Source organism: Onychomys torridus, chromosome 11, assembly GCF_903995425.1.
Source record: "Onychomys torridus chromosome 11, mOncTor1.1, whole genome shotgun sequence".
NCBI classification, from domain to species: domain Eukaryota; kingdom Metazoa; phylum Chordata; class Mammalia; order Rodentia; family Cricetidae; genus Onychomys; species Onychomys torridus.
Genome location: NC_050453.1, coordinates 17,421,089 through 17,437,803, shown reverse-complemented (window position 1 = coordinate 17,437,803; position 16,715 = coordinate 17,421,089). Strand labels below are relative to the sequence as shown.

General features: G+C 41.9%; 1 protein-coding gene across 2 annotated transcripts in view; it reads left to right on the top strand.

The window, feature by feature from the left end:
• The window catches only part of Desi2 (desumoylating isopeptidase 2), a 57,953-nt gene extending 43,902 nt beyond the window's left edge, over positions 1 to 14,051 (top strand). For both annotated transcript variants that reach the window (XM_036202333.1, XM_036202334.1), the window contains exons 3-5: positions 432 to 525; positions 1,601 to 1,742; positions 10,681 to 14,051. In XM_036202333.1, the coding sequence (XP_036058226.1) occupies positions 432 to 525; positions 1,601 to 1,742; positions 10,681 to 10,914 (470 nt within the window). In that variant the 3' untranslated portion in view covers positions 10,915 to 14,051. The remainder of the gene's footprint in view (positions 1 to 431; positions 526 to 1,600; positions 1,743 to 10,680) is intronic.
• Positions 14,052 to 16,715: the final 2,664 nt, after the last annotated feature.

The window sequence follows — 16,715 nt, the reverse complement described above, 5'->3', positions numbered from 1 at the left end:
GGAGCACGATGGCAAAGCACACCAAACAAGACAGCTCATCTTGAGAAACAACCATGAAAACTCACTCTCATTAGACAGTTTCTCCAGGGACGTGCAAGCTTGAAAAGTGGCCAAGACCTGAGCTGCTGGCTACATGGTGTGGTGGTGCCAAAGACCGATCACTTGAGCACTGGTCATTCTGTTGGAGTAGGTGCAGAACAGTATACAGAGCAGTCACAAGCATTTTGGAATGTCTCTGACTGTTACCATTTCAGAGCTTTTATAGACAGGTATTCTGTACTGGTAATAGCCAAACAGGACCTTGCAAAGGGCGCTTTATAAGCTGAAAAATACTCAAATGGCATTATCTTTGTGGTGTTTTAAAGCTGATTCAGCATTCTGATTACGTTTCATGCAATATATACTAAAACTTTGGACTTCTATCTTTTCAGAATTTGCTTATGGTGGCCATCCTTATCCTTTTTCTGGAATATTTGAAATTTCCCCAGGAAATGCTTCTGAACTAGGAGAAACATTTAAATTTAAGTAAGTAGGGAGGGGAATTTCTATTACACTGTTGTAGGTGTCAGAGCTTTTTTTAGGTATAAAGAATTTATCCTGTAGATTAAAAATCTAAAAAGTTAAAATAGTTGTAAATTTTGGCTTAGTGGCTAACACTTTATTTTTAAATTAAGTTGAATTAAATTGTTATGTAAGGATGGAAAATCAAATAATGTGTGAAATAACTTGTCTTTGCTTTTTGTTCAGGATCTCTCTAAGTTGTTTTCTGTCTGCTTCTCAAATATAGTTGTCTTTGTTTATCTTACATTCTGCCTCGGGAAACTCACCGAATGATCTCCTGCCTAGTCTCCCTATTACAGAGGGAAAGTGGACAGGGTGGAATTTTGTTTATTATTACCTACTATAAAAATCTCTTCATTTTTCCCAATGTAAGAAACACTTGTAAATTCAAAATAACTGAACTGATTAATCTGGAAACTGTTGTTGATAACATCAGTGCAGAGGTTTAAATCTAAACCAAGCAGGTATCTCTGTACCATACCTTTGTTAGATTTTTTATTCCTTACTTCTGAGTGCATAGCTCTTATAACTCAGCACTGATGCCCCTAAGCCTCCATTTGTGCCTGAGAAAATGATTTTCTAATAATTAACTGTCTTTTACAACTAGCTAATATCTAAAATTCTGCCTTTCATTGAGTAATAACTGTTATATTTCCAGGAAATATATTTAAGTGTTTTTATTTGATGTTTTGAGTAATATATTTTAAAAATTTGGCAGGTTTCATGGCTTGTCTCAATGCAACACAAGAGTGGTTAATACCAAGAGTTTTTTCCTTATTGAAAATATGGCCAACTCTTTGCTATGAGTGTATAACAGGAGTGCTTTTAGCTTGAATCTGATTCTCTAATAATAAATGTTTCATAAAGCAAAATAGAAATTAAAATCATTGAAATTACTTAATATCTCATTCGCCTTTAGTCTGAATATGTTAGCTCTGATTTATTTATTGCAATATACTTGGAAATAAACAAACATTTAATAATGCTTATTATAAATAACTTGATCAAAACTGCTTTATCTTGTTTTTTGTTCTTTAAGAGAAGCTGTTGTTTTAGGGAGTACGGACTTTCTAGAAGACGATATAGAAAAAATTGTAGAAGAGCTGGGGAAAGAGTATAAAGGCAATGCCTACCATTTGATGCACAAAAACTGCAATCACTTTTCTTCAGCTTTATCAGAGGTAAATCCAGTTTCGTCCTAAAGGTTCTGCAGATAACACTTTCCTGGTGTACTTTCTCTGTCGCTATGTTCAACCCTGGTATTTTTTCCCTCATTCTTCATGTGCATAAAATTACTGTATTTCTGTATTCTGTATGGCTGATCTTTCCAGAGCTACCATGTGGCTGCTGGGAATTGAACTCAGGACCTCTGGAAGAGCAGTCAGTGCTCTTAACCTCTGAGCCATCATCTCTCCAGCCCCTAGAGTTGGCAATTTTAGAGTCAGCAATGTTTTAAGTGGTGATTCTGCTCATTATTTTATAGTGGGTAGAGTGACTACAGATAATTGCCTCTCACTCACTTGATTGTATCCTTATGTTCGAATTTTATAACCGTGACAAATACATGAAAAAAAGACATTTCCATTCATAGTAGATTGCCATTGGTTGGGGCCTGTGCACAGTATGCCTTGGTGGGAACTACACAGAAGAGCAAAGCAGCTTATCCTAGCAAGAGAGGAGCTGGTACCGAGTATCCCTTCAAGGGCAGTCCTGCTACTCCAACCACACTTCTTCCACTAGACCCTACCCCTTCCAAGTTATGTACTTTCCAGTAGTGCCTAAGCTAGCAACCACACTCAGTACATGAACCTTGGGGTAGTGTCTAAGATTCAAACCATAACACACTGAAACTCTTAACTTTAAAAAAAAATAAAGGTTAAAAAACTGTTAGCACTGGGCAGTGGTGGTGCATGCCTTTATTCCCAGTACTGGGAAGGCAAAGGCGAGTGGATCTCTGTGAGTTCAAGGACAGCTCAGGCTACACAGAGAAACCCTGACTGGTGGGGGGTTGCACTTCTTAGCTGCTGAAACTTTTTTTGTTTTGTTTTGAGACAGGGTTTCTCTGTGTAGCTTTGGAGCTTGTCCTGGAACTCGCTGTGTAGACCAGGCTGGCCTCAAACTCACAAACCCTACTGAAACTTTTTGCTTGGTATATTTTAATTGCCTACCTGAATTTTGAATTTTCCTGGCCCTTGTTAATAGATAACGTATTTGTTCTTTTTCAGACAGGTTTTCTCTGGGTATCCCTGGAACTCATAGAGATTCACTTGCCTCTGCTGCCTCCTGAATGTTGGGATTAAAGGCGTGTGCCACCATACCTAACTTATACTATAGTTTTTGTATATATGATGTATTACTTTTCTATTTATGTGATAAAACACCATGTTCAAGGCAACCTAGAAGGGAGGGCTTACTTGGCTTACGGTTCCAGAGGGTAAGAGTCCATTGTGGGGGGAGGCGGGCAGCAAGTAGCAGACATGACGGCAGGAGCTGGATGCTGGAGCTCCCACTTTGAACCATAAACTGCAAGTGGTAAAAGAACACACTGGGAGTCGGTGAAGTCTTAAGCGCTAAGCCCCAGTGGCGCGTTTCCTCCTGAGCCTGGAGCCTTGCCAAACAGTGCCACCAACAGGACTAAGTATTCAAATGCCTGAGACTTTAAGGAACATTTCTTATTCAAACTACTACACATAAATACCTGCAGTGAAATTTAACAACAAAAACATCACACTATTTTGTAACAAAGTTATACAGATGTAGTCTTTTTTTTTTTTTTTTTTGAGGCAGAGTTTCTCTACATAGATTGGTTAGCCTGGACCAGGCTAGCTTTGAACTCACAGAGAACTGCCTGGCTCTCTGCCTCTGCTTTACAAATGCAGATGCTAAAGGCTTGATGTAGCCTTTCTCTCCCCTGCTTACCCCAGGCAGGGTTTCTCTGTGTTAACAAAGACTATGGAGGTCCAGCCCCAGTAGTCTTTTCCCAGGGTCCATGGAAGAATCTGCAACCAGCTGAAGAATGTCATCTCTGACTATATCAAATCAATCTATACACATGAAACTCTTCAGTTTTTTCACTTCATTCTTCTGAGTCAGTTCTCCACAGCTGCTTTTCTGCTCTCATGCGTAGTCCTTTCTCGCCTGATTCTATCTACACTTTTCTGATGTTCTTTCTAAGTTCTGTCTTAATTCTCTCATCTAGTTCTGTCTTAATCTAGTTCTTTTCCAACTCACTCTTTCCTATCTTCTTCCCCATCTAGCTCTTCCTCATCTTCCATCTCGTTCTTCTCTTCCTCAGTATAATCTTCTCTAGTCTCTGAGGTTTACAGTTATATACCCATGCTCTGGCTAAGGCAAGGTCACCACACTTGAATTCCTCAGTCAGAAGGAGGGACAACAAGATCTACACAAAGAGCAGTAACTGTCAGCTAAAGTAACAACCCAAAAGGGAAGTGGCTAATGGGGAATGAATCATTCAAAGGCTAAATTCAGTTAATAGATCTGAAAATGGGGATATATGTGCTCAAACTATATTCTTAGAAGTGGTTAGGTAAAATGTTAGGATTCTACAAGTCACTGAGTGAAAATAAAACTGCCTTTTATTCCTTTGGAGGCATATCTTTCTCAGTTTAGCTCTGGCAGGGTGGGGGAAGTGTAGCTAGGTCACTAGGCAACCTGTGTCACAGCTTGATGTACCTGGTGTGTAAAAGCCCTTTAGTTCTGAGTAATTGTTAAAGGGACATCTAGAACTAGAGATAGCACTTGGAAGAAGAAGGTTAAGCTTAATTAGCACATCCGCCTGGCCTTCTCTAACTGATAGTCTGGATGCTATCTATCTGCAGTCTTTTCTTAGAAAGTCAGAAGTATCTCAGATAAGATACTTTTCTCCAGAGAAGGTCCTGGCTGGGTGTTGCTAATGATGATTACAGAAAGGCCTGAAGTTAGGGGTCTGGCTGTGTGACTGCTGTTAGCAGTTGAGGAATGTTATCCAAATTCTTGAACTGTATAGGGGAAATTGTGCCCAATGAATGATCAAACACACCGTTCTAGGAATGGAAAAGCTACAATAGCACATGGGAAATTCATAGCAGGAAATGGCTAATATTCAAAAGCCAGTATTACTAAGACTCCTTAAGTTTTGACTTTATCCTCTGGAAGGACCCTTGGCTTCTTCCAGGTATAGCTTTGTCATAGCTGAATTTCTACTTCATATTTCTGCATCCCACAGCACTGTGTAACAGTCCTGGTTGTCAATGGAACTTGTGTTGTAGCCCAGGCTGGCCTTGAACTCACTGAGATCCACCTGCCTGTGCCACCACCACCCAGCTGATGTGGTCTTTCTTAAAAGTGTTTTTACACTAAAGTTGACCGATTGTAACTGAAATTAGCAGCAGTAAAATCACAGATAAGGGCTATCTCTGTCCTAGAGTTCATTCTGTAGTGATATATAGAGGTGCTCATTTCTCTTCTCAGCCAAACAGTCTTCATATGGCAGTATTATATTAAACTAGTTTCTTATTGCTGGTGCTTGAGTTAGCCTAGTCTTTCTGATGTCATGCAAAGTGTTGTAATGAATACTCCTGTACATACCTCTTCATATTTTCATCAGTGTATCACTGAGCTTCCTAGGATTGCTAGATTTGTGTTTAAAAGCAAGGTGATTCTTCTGTAAGCATTAATTAATTATTTCCTGCTATGACAGAAGTAACTTTAAAAAGTAAGAGTTTCAGGAGGCAGAGGCAAGTAGGTATCTGTGCGTTTGAGGCCAGCCTGGTCTACATAGTAAGTTCCAGGACCGTGTAGAGAAACCCTATCTCAAAGAGGGGGAAAAAATGAGAGTTTATTTTGATGTACAGGAAGTCCATCACTGCAGGGAAGGCACAACAGCAGGAGCCTGGAGCTGCTGATTACATTGCCTCCATAGTCAGGAAACAGAGAGAAACGAGCCCAGGACTCCTGCTCATGAGTCATGCTGTTCACATTTAGGATGGGTCTTCCCACCTCAATAACCTAACCTAGATAATACCTCACAGACATGCTCAGAGGTTTATTTGTTTGCTTATCTTCAGTCTTATAAAGTTGACAATATTAACTCTCATATGTTCACTCCTTGTCTAGTTGATACTCAAACTTAACACTTGTAAGTCATAACTTCTCCTTATTCCAAGAAGCTTGTAGCATTTCATAATGCAAAATATATTCAATCCAGTTTCAAAAGTCCCTATAGTCTTTAGCAGTTCCAACATTACAACATGAAAGTGTAACTATAGCCAGGCAGTGGTTGCTCATACCTTTAATCCCAGCACTCAGGAGGCAGAGGCAGGTGGATCTCTCTGAATTTGAGGCCAGGCTGGTCTATGAATCCAGTTCCAGGATAGCTAGGGCTGTCTCGAGGTGGGAGGGGTATAACTATAATCTCTTAACTGTAAGCCCTTCTCACATAAAAACAAGTTACCTACTTCCAGCATACAGAGGCTCAAAGTAAATATTCTATTTTAAAAGGAAGAAATGGGGCATAGCAAAGAATGATCAAACCAAAGCAAGACCAAAAACCAACAAGGAAAACACCAAATCCCATAGCTCCATATTGGCGTTTGGAGCTCCTGTTGGACACATGTGTGACCTAAAGGGCTTGGATAGCACCATTCCCCAAGCTCTGTTGCCTCAGCACATACACTCTCTTGTGCCAGTTCCATTTCGTGCATGCAGCTTTCCTTGGCAGACATGATTCTGGCATCTCCAACTAACAGAGGTCTCCATTTCGAACTAGGGTTTACCCTTCACGGCTTCACACAGGCTGACCTGTCAGGAACTCCAGTCCTGCCATACATTGCCTGTCCTCAGCAGCTTTCTGAAACCATAGCATAGGTTTCCAAGATTCACACAGGTTTATATCTTTTATGCCTCAGAAACCAGTTCTGTGTGGATGACACTACCAAGTTCTGCAGCCAGCTCAGGATGTAGCCTCCTTGGACCACAGTGTAGCAGCTTCAGTGTGTCCGACCTGGGCAGACACTTACCTGGGCATTGCTTCTCAGGAACAAGGAACCCTTTCAGTTACATTCTTGGTTTAGACTTCCTCTTGTCAGATGAATTTGCAATTTCACAAGTCTGAGCCTTTGATGGTAGGGTCTTGTCCTTAGGGCACCTTTCCCATTGTCCCAGTGCTGAATAGGTTTCTTTTTAATAATTATAGCCTCTTTTCAACAAGGGCCTCAATTGCAACTTTAAACTTGCTCATGCTCTTCAGGCACTGGTGGCGCAGACCTTTAATCCCAGCACTCGGGAGGCAGAGGCAGATGGGTCCCTGTGAGTTCAAGGCCAGCCCAGTCTACAGAGTGAGTTCCAGGACAGGTTCCAAAGCTATACAGAGAAACCCTGTCTCAAAAAACAACAACAACAACTTTGCTTACACTCTTTCCTGCACAAACTGCACATTTTTAATGTCTTTGCTTCATTTTTGGTCTCTCTGACTATAGATCTAGATGACAGCAGAAATCAGTGGCTACACCATAGCCTAAATGCTGTCCTGCCCTGAAATTTCTCCCGTCAGACTAATTAGCCCATTACTCCTATATTTGACTTCACTCAAGTTGATCATGACATGGGTAAAATGCAGCCAAATCCTTTGCCAGAATATCGTGTGGATGGCTTCTAGCCCAGTTATTGATAAGAGTCTGTGGTCCCCTCAGAAACCTCGTAAGCTGGGACTCCACCATCTATATCTCTCTCAACATTCTTCCAAGCTCTCACAGGAATGGCCCATTAAGGTTTGCTTACAGAGTTCAAGGGCTCTTCTAGCCTGAAATTCCAAAAATCTTCAGCATTCCTCCCATAAACCAGTTCCAGTAGCTCATCTAGTCATTTATTAGAGCAGCAGCCCCACTCCTGGTACTGGTTTTTTTATTCATTACTTGTCCTATTTCTGTGACAGAATTTCTGACAAAGGCAGCTTTAAGGATCAGCAAGATGGCTCACTGGGTAAAGGGACTTACTGCAAAGTCTGGCAGCTTGAGTTTGATGCCCAGGACTCATAGTAGAAGGAGAGAACTGACTCCAGAAAATTACCTCTAACCACACACATGGCATATGTGTACTTACATACATATGGACAACACACAATTTATTCCTTTATTTACAACATAAGACAAGAGGGACTAGAGAGATGGCTCAGCAGTTAAGAGCACTGGCTGTTATTCCAGAGGACCCAGGTTCAATTCCCAGCACCCACATGGCAGCTCACAACTGTCCAGGGGATCTGACAATCTCAAACAGACATATAGACAGGCAAAACACCAATACTCATAAAATAGGAATAAGTAAATTTAAAAGAGAGGGAGAAAGTTGGGGAAGAAAAGTTAAAAAACAATAATAATAAAACAAGAGAGTTTATTGTGGCATGTAGTTAAAGGGAAGTCCATTGTGACAGAGAAGACATGGCTCCATTCATCTACAGTAGGAAGCAGAGTTGTTTTTTACTCTTCAGCTCTTTACTCTTTTGGGGGAACTGCCACTCAACTCCCAAATAAATCACACAGATGGAGTCTTATTATTTCTTATGAATGCCCGACCTTAGCTTGGCTTGTTTCTTGCCAGCTTTTCCTAACTGTAAATTAACCCATCTGTCTTCTGCCTGTGGGCTTTTACCTTTCTCTATTTTTGTATACATTTCCTCCTTACTCCATAGCTGGTTGTGTAGCTGGGTGGCTGGCCCCTGATGTCCTCCTCCTCTTTATCCTAGATCTCTCATCTCCCAGATTTCTCCTTCTATTATTCTTTGTGCCTGCCAGCCCCACCTATCCTTTCTCCTGCCTCAATATTGGCCGCTCAGCTCTTTTTTAGACCATCAGGTCTTCTAGACAGGCACAGTAACACAACTTCACAGTGTTAAACAAATGCAACATAATCAAAAGTAACACACCTTAAAATAATGTTCCCAACACGGAGTGATAAGTCTGGTGCTGAGTTTACTTCCTCCTTTTTGTGCAGTGTCTGGGACCCCAGCCCATGAACAGTGCTGTCCTCATTTAGGGTATGTCTCCTTACCTCAGTGATCTAACCTAGAATCCCTCACGGACCTGCCCAGAGGCATATCTGTTTGGTCATTGGTCCAGTTGACAGCGTTACCCTTCACACAGTGTAAACCAAATACTGTTTAGTGGATAGGCATAGTAAAAATACTATGCCCGTTTGTGAGTATTACAGTTACCTCACTGTTAACAGTCAACTTCACCTAAAAAAAATGGTTACAATGCTAAATAACCTGCTAATGGACTTTGACTCAAGAGTTTTCAAAACATAGACCCAAGGTTGTTAGAGAGATGATTTAGCAGTTAAGAGCACTAGCTGCTCTTCTTGGGGACCCAGGTTCAATTCCCAGCACCCACATGGTAATTTACACTCTAGTTTTAGGAGTCTGAAGCCCTCTTCTACACACATGGAATACAGATGTACATGCAAGTAAAACACTCATACATAAAATACTTTCTTTAAAATGGAAATTTTAAAAAATCCGACATCAGCCCAAGAATAGGCAAAGTTTTTATGAAAGAGACAGCTACTGGATGTTTTAGACTTGTGAACCATTCATGACCTTAGCTCTCTGCCTCTCTCATTGTAACCAAGAGCCATAGGCTGCACTTAAATAGACATGGCTGGATATTACAGACTTTTAGATTGGTCAGTCTCCCCAACCCCAAGAGCTGGGGTCAAGTCAGCTTCTCTGAAACACAAAGGTATGTGGAGGAGAACAGATTGCTGAATAGAATGAAAATTTGAGGAGAGTGTGAAATGGGCAGCAGTGGCTATCATGTTAACCTAAGTTTTCATAAGTACTTCTTATGTAGTTAATCTCTATGCAGATAACTCTTGGGTCTACTCAAATACAAGGCATGTTTTCTAGTGCAGTTAGGAGTAGACAGATGGGAACGGTATCAAATAAGTTCATTGCTCAGCTGTCTCCCACATCTTGCCCACATAAATATTCTTTAAACATATCTAAGTACCCATCTGCCTCACTCCACTATTAGGCACTGTGATAGATGCTGGGTAATCAAAAATGGTCAGAACACACCTGTTCGTAAGTGAAGCCACCTCATTTTCCTTTTAGCTAAGATAGAAAAGGGGTTAGGGAGTGCTGCTGAATCCTGACAGGAAAGTGTTGCAGTTGCTAGCTTTCTAAATGGTAACTACCTCTTTGGTATAAGAAACTTCGAAACCTTCTTCCAAAGTTATTAACCTAATATTTGCAGATATTTTAAGATACTGGTTTCAGATCATGTGATCATAGTCTTTAACATGACTAGAGGCAAACCTTCAAAGTGGCAGTGAAACGTGAATTCATTTGAGCCCAGTTTTTTGTGAGAGCCAAGATGATACAGGTTGAAGTCAGCATTGGTTTGAGCTGCTTCTCACATCTGAAATAGGAGGGAGAAGACTCCCAGTCCTAAGGATTATAAGAATGAGAAGTGGGCAGAGAAAATTCAGCAGGTTATCAGCTGACACCCACTTCTAACCCCTAAAGTCCCCAGGCTGAAGCCTACCCAGGCCTCCGTGCCTCGTGCTGACTATAGTCCCTCTGCCAGGTTATCGTGGAGCTAGCCTTCATTTGGGGATGCTTCTTTCTGGACCATCTGAGTGTCCTTGAAACAGATGGGTCAGGGTTGAAAGCAAAAGCATAGAATGCAACCCAGGGAAAAGTGGAATCGTAGAAACTGGAAGAGAGTAGAAAAGAACTTGGAAAAAGATTTGGCAGGAATACCCAAGACTGGCTCTTCTAAGAGCCTGAGGCTTCTCTTGGTCTAATAGCATCTAGTACTAACAAGCCTTTTTTTTCTGTATACTGTTCAAAGTAATTTTACATGTTGCAAAGTAGCTCAAGGATCCAAGACAGAAACCAAACTGAAAGCTTGACGTCACAATTGTCAAAGAATACACAGCCGAAAGAAAGGGAAGGGGGTTCGAGAAGGGTGCCGGCTCCTGAGTTAGGATGCTGCTTGTCAGCAGCCTGGAGAGCAGCTCCACAAGCTGATCTGCAGTGTGTTTTCTCTGCAGCCACCCACCCCTGTGCAGGATAGTCAGCATTAATCTCTGCTCCCTAACCCAGAGTTCTCTCTTCCTTAGATACTTTGTGGGAAAGAGATTCCTCGCTGGATCAACCGACTGGCCTACTTCAGCTCCTGTATCCCCTTTCTACAGAGTTGTCTCCCGAAGGAGTGGCTCACTCCTGCTGCACTGCAGTCCAGTGTCAGCCAGGAGCTCCAGGATGAACTGGAAGAAGCAGAGGATGCAGCCGCTTCTGCTGCCATGGCAAGTGCTGCAGCTGGTGCCAGAACTGGGCGTCACACTAAACTATGAGCACCTCCAAAGTCACACCTTCAGAACTCTCTCTGGCAGTTGAATATCACTAGAGAAAAGAAAACAGAGTAAATGTCCTTTGGATATTTTGTATGCAAAGATGGCTCTCCCCCAAATCCCAGTTTTTCAGCTCAGGATTATATTTGTAATCAAAAACAAAAACAAAAAAAAAGAAGAAGAAAAATCACTTGGCGTAGAGGGAAAACTTTATATGAAGCTGCCCTCTTTTCTTTTTTTTTTTTAATCCACTTGTAAATTTGGATTCACTTCCTCTGTTTTCTACAAGCTCTGTTAAATTACGTTTACAGTATTTTGTATCACTGTTTACAAATCTTGCATGGACTTCTGCCACCACGAAAGAAGAAAATCTTCATCTTCAAAAATTAGGCAGGTCATCTTTGTACACATCCTGAAAATTGCCAGAGCTACAGCATAAAAAGTAGGCACATGAAGAAGTACCTACATGGTGTTAGTTCCCATCACCTGCTTAAGAGTTGTGTGTTAGATTTGTATTTGTTTTGTTACCATTTTTGGCACCCAGATACAGGAATCCAAACTGGCCTGACATGAAGGAGCACACACACAGCCCAAGGGTTTGGGGCCCTGGGTCAGTTCCTCTCTACCCCCTTTCCTATTCTGAGTAGCACATTTCCCAAGGTGCCCGTGAAGCAGCTGGTTTTCATCCCAAATATGCCCACCTCAGCAGGGTGGTATTCTTGTATCTGCTGGCTTGATGCCTCGGTTCTATAATGAAGATGTTTTCATGGAAGACACTCTTATTAACTGACAAGTGTTTTTGCACATGTGTTGGGGGAGGGGCTTCATTTTTATTTTAATACATACTAAACTCCCTGCACAGGATGTTTTGGTCGGGTGGGAGTATCCTAACCTAGCTTCCTGAGCAGCAGTACAAACTGACATTGAACTGCTTTTTAACTAGTCAGGCTACCTTTTATACTAGACATTGAAAACTAGAGTCTAAAGAAACACACACCCCAAAGGTAATTCTTTAATATTTAATACTTTGTGTACACCATATCAGAAATGGCTTGTGGGAATTTATTAGTTCATGATGAGAATAATTTCGCTTCCTAATAGAAATTCTATTTTCATTGCTCTCTTGTTGAAAAATCATATATTTATGTGTCTTAAATTCATCTTTTATGTTCTCTCAAATGTGTGTCTCATACATAACATAATCTTAGGAATGAAGTTGTCGCTACAGCTAAGTCTTCTTTGGTAAGGGACTTGTCTGCTAGAGTCTGCCCTCGTTGACCCTTGGATGTAAGAACCAATCATCACATGTCACAATCGATGTTCTGCCTTAAGAGTGAGTGTCCTATGTAAAGTAGTGGATGCAGCATAGAAACATCCAAGGCACTGACTGCAGCTTCCGATACTTCATTATTTGAATATCAACATTTCTCTATGTGAGGATACGTATCTTTGAGTAAATTACATCTTTAACTTTTCCATGAGCTGATTTTGATTGACACTTAACGTAAGCACACCGTCTTTAGGGAAAGTAAACCTTGGGTTATAAACTCTGGAAAAGGAAGCCACTTTGTGCTGTTTGACTGTTGTGTTTCCAGAGAAGAAAGCTGTTGCAAGTTACTCTGCTCCATGTGGGGCAGAGCACGTATTTCAGGAACCATGCAGCAGGACAGACTATGCGGTCTTTATGAAGAGTTGACTTGGTTCAGGTCTGAAAATGAGACTTAGGATAAAACACTAATGCTCTCCAGGAGGTTGTTCACTAAAAGAAGAGCCCTAGCCCTCAAGCCCAGGTTAGTAGGAAATGCTTGGTCCAGTTGACTTGGGGTTTTTATTTATTAATAATGTGGATCATGGTGTTTTCTAGCCCATTGAGTTATAAATGTTTTGAATCTGCTGTTGACCCAAAGGAATGGCCCCTCAGACATTCTGGGTAAAAAGCCAGGAACAGCTCCTCAGTGCTCACCCATATTTCAGCAGTTCAACACACAAGTAACTTTCTGTCCTCACGTCTGTCTGTAGCATTTGAAGTTTGAAGGGGTATAAAGGTCTTCTGGGAAATAAACAGTGCCTGCTCCGGTTACCTGAAAATTCTGGACATGAGATTCCTTGCAGTCTAGTGTATCTGAGGTTGAAAGAGAAAGAAAATCTCAGTGAGGACTGTGCAAGTTAAGAGTGGGTTAAATTAATTTGGCTTTTCTTGCCCTTGGAAGAAAGCAGCCTTGTTCTCAACCAGAACTTATAAGAAAATATCCCAAGTCAAAACTCTGGTCATGAATTTCCATGTGATCCATGGAGTCAAATACAGCTTCTGTAGTTGTGACCAAGTGAACCATTTCTACTGGTAGGTGGAAGAGCAGTAGCGGGAGAGATCAGACAGCTGCCTTCTGGGACTCATTTGTAAATTTGAGTGAGGGCATCAGCTTGAGAAGTGTTACATGGGGCTGCAGAAGGTGGTGATTGTTCTAGAGCACCTCCAGGCCTGAACTCCAGCCAACTATTGCTCTGACTCACAGCAATAGCGTACTTACCCATCACCAGCATCTTACAGAGCAGGGGATTCCAGGTTTAGTCCATTGATAGCCTTGTGGTGTGTTATGTGTGTGTGTGTGTGTGTGTGTGTGTGTGTGTGTGTGTGTGTGGAGATTAGGCACCACGGACAGCTGCAGAACTCTGTTTCCATGGCTGCTTCTATCACAAGACGGGTAGAAACACGTTCACTGCTTCAGGGCTCTTACCATGTGTTGTTTTATTGCTCCATTAGATATTTTCTGTAGCTTTGGTGTATGCTATGTTTGCTTTAAATGACTAATTTTCAAAGTTAGTTTTGTCAGCAGTTGGCCATGCTGCCATTATGTCCCATTCTTATCAGTCTGGTTTGAGAGTGTAGCTCATTGTTAGACTTTCATTGTCTGCTCGGTCTATACACACACATCTCCACTGTCAACAGGTGGACAGCTGTCAATGAATCTTCATGGACCTGAAGAGAAAGTCTTGTGAAGTTGAATGCAAGTGTACTGTCATTCACAGTGTTTATAAAACACCAGGAACCTTCACTTTTGCTACCTTGATATAGCATTATTGGGTTATCATGTTACAACATTGAAATACATCAATTTATTAAAAACTACTTTTATAAGAAATGTTTTATAGTTCTTTCTGACCTCTAAGAGACAATGCTGTTCTTCTGTACTTGTGCTGGGAAGGGGTTGTTTGTACAATCCAAGAGTCCCATCTTCTCTGCAGGAACGTGGCCAGCCCCTTCTGTGACATGTCTTTCTTATAGTCACAGCTTCCCTCACTCAAATGTAATTACTCTTGTGCACAGGCAGCAAGTAGCAGCACAGATTTCTGGAGAATGGAGGCAGAGTGGACCGACTGGAAGGCTTTCCCAACCCCCTTCAGCAATGAAGGAGGAGCCTGTATGCTTGTGCTCCTTAGTTTCCATTAGCCTCTTCTGCTTGGTACTCCAACCTGAACCTTGGCCTTCACCTCCATTGGCCTTTTTGTACCTTGTTCAATGTTTTCCTCCCCTGGTTTAAACTCTTCGCCTCAAATTAAGTCTTATCAAGTAAGTGAATAGTAGTTTTTATGGTCTACCAAGATTTGTCCACTCTGCCAGAAAAGAGTAATCTACTCTAACTAGGCTCTTCTCACCTCAGGGATACTCAATGGGGCTCATCCCATAATTTCCTAATAGACTCAGATCTGCTAAAACAACTTAAAGGTACTCCCTCCAAAAAGAATGCCAATAACACCAGGGAACAGTCGTCTTTTTTTTTTTTTTTCTTTTAATTGCCCCTAAATTTACCTGTGTATTGGCCTTGCTCTAACTTTCTGGAAGTCTGTGCTAAGGAAGATTAATGACTTCCTATACTTTCTAAAAGGTCAATTAGTAGCAAACAGCTACTTATTTTCTTCTGATAAAAAACAGAACTTCTGTTTTACCTTTGTCATGAGCTGCCCTGCTGCTCAGGCTGTAGACTGGGGGGAATTCTGTTCCCCTAGTGACAGCTTTACCTAAATCTCTATAGTTCTAATAAAATTCCAGATTCAAAGTCTATGGTGAAAACCTGCCAGCTCAGAAAGTAGCAACTGGCTAACTTTCTGTCTTTGCTGGGGTCCCCGAAGCCTCTCTCCTTCCACACCGCCCCAAACTAAAAAACTCATGTTCCACACCTCCCTGCTACTTCCTGTCAACTAGTTGCTAACTGCCTCTCTGAACCCAGGTTAAGTTAGTTTATTAACACAAATGTAACACATCTTTGCCTAGCTAAACAAATACTCCACAACAGAGAACTGCTAAGCATTCTCAAACCTGCCTAGTTCCTCTCAACACACCTTGACTCAAACAGCAAATGTGAACAATTTCCCTTCCTGAACAAACCAAGGGAACACTAAAGAAACGTTAGAAGCCCTCTCCACTGGCTCAGGGACCTATGTATATCCAGAGACCAGATGAGCCTTGATGGCTGGGAAGAATTCATAGTCCCACTTGAGAGTGCCCCCCTCCCGTGCTGTTGAGGGCTGCCATTTCAAAGCCTTGCCCTGGCCCCTCACACTGGGGAGCACTCACTCGAAATGGGACTCCAGGTTGAGGAAGACATTGGCTGTCTCCTTGTCTTCTATCATATCCCAAACTCACAGGCAGGCAGTGGATTTAGTGCTGGGACAGCCTCCATCTACTTCTGACCGTAGCTCAGATCTCAGGCTACCCATAGAACCTACATGAGTTGGAGAACTTGGGCACAGTTCCCCAGGTTGCTGAACCAAACTCCTCAAAGCAGCTTGAATGCAGTTTGCTTGACTGTTCCAAATACACGTGTGAGGTGAATAACAAATTAAGAAAGGCAGTTTGGAGCTGGATGGGTGGTTCAGTAGTTAGCACTGGCTGATCCTCCAGAGAACCTGGGTTCCTGTAACTAGTCCTGGGGATCTGAAGCCCTCTTCTGCCTCTTTGACTTCACATGGTGCACAGACATACATGCAGGCAAAACACTCATTTAAAAAAAATTGAAGGTAGTTTGGTCCACCTGGGGGTGGGGGCTCAGCGTAGGTGGCCTGTTCTTATCCCCTCAAATATGAGCTGGAACTTTCCAGTGCCAAAACTGGAATATGGCCTGAGTGAACAGAGGCTGCAAGACTTGGCCAAAGCAAGTATAAGAAACATACCTTCCTCTTTTGCCAGCATCAGTGAACAGATACTACAGGAATACCCTAGCATTGCCCCCACAAATATTTTTAAAAGACAAATTACTACCTTAGATTGAAGACAAAAGAAAAAGCAAAATCCTTTTGTTCTACCTCTGATGAGTTTGGGGATGTGCTTAGGTCAGTTAAATACCTTTCATTTATCACAACATCTTGTGTGTCACAAACACAGTTGAGAGGTTATTAGCCTAAAATCACACAGATTTCCTGGTTGAAGTGACTGTCCAGCAGCCTAGATAGGTGAACCATTGGAGGACTTAGTCATTGGTTCCCCTACAAAATTCAGTAGAGGTGGAGGCAGGCAAGTTTCTGATGGGTTTGAGTCAACCTATACAAATTACTCAAAAAGTAACCACAAAATAAAACTTGAACCTGAGCACTTTAGAAAGAACTGTCTAGAAGCCCCTAGTCCATAGGCTAAGGCTGGGCTGTTTTATCCAAGGGCCACCTCCATCGATGAGCCATCCTAGCCTCATCGGCCAGCTGTCCATCCTTACTATCCCTTCAGTGTGGCAGGCAAAAATGCTTCAGTAGGTGACACCTGGCGTGTTTTAAGAAGCATCTCTCAGCCACACCCTGGCCCTTGAGAAGCCCTC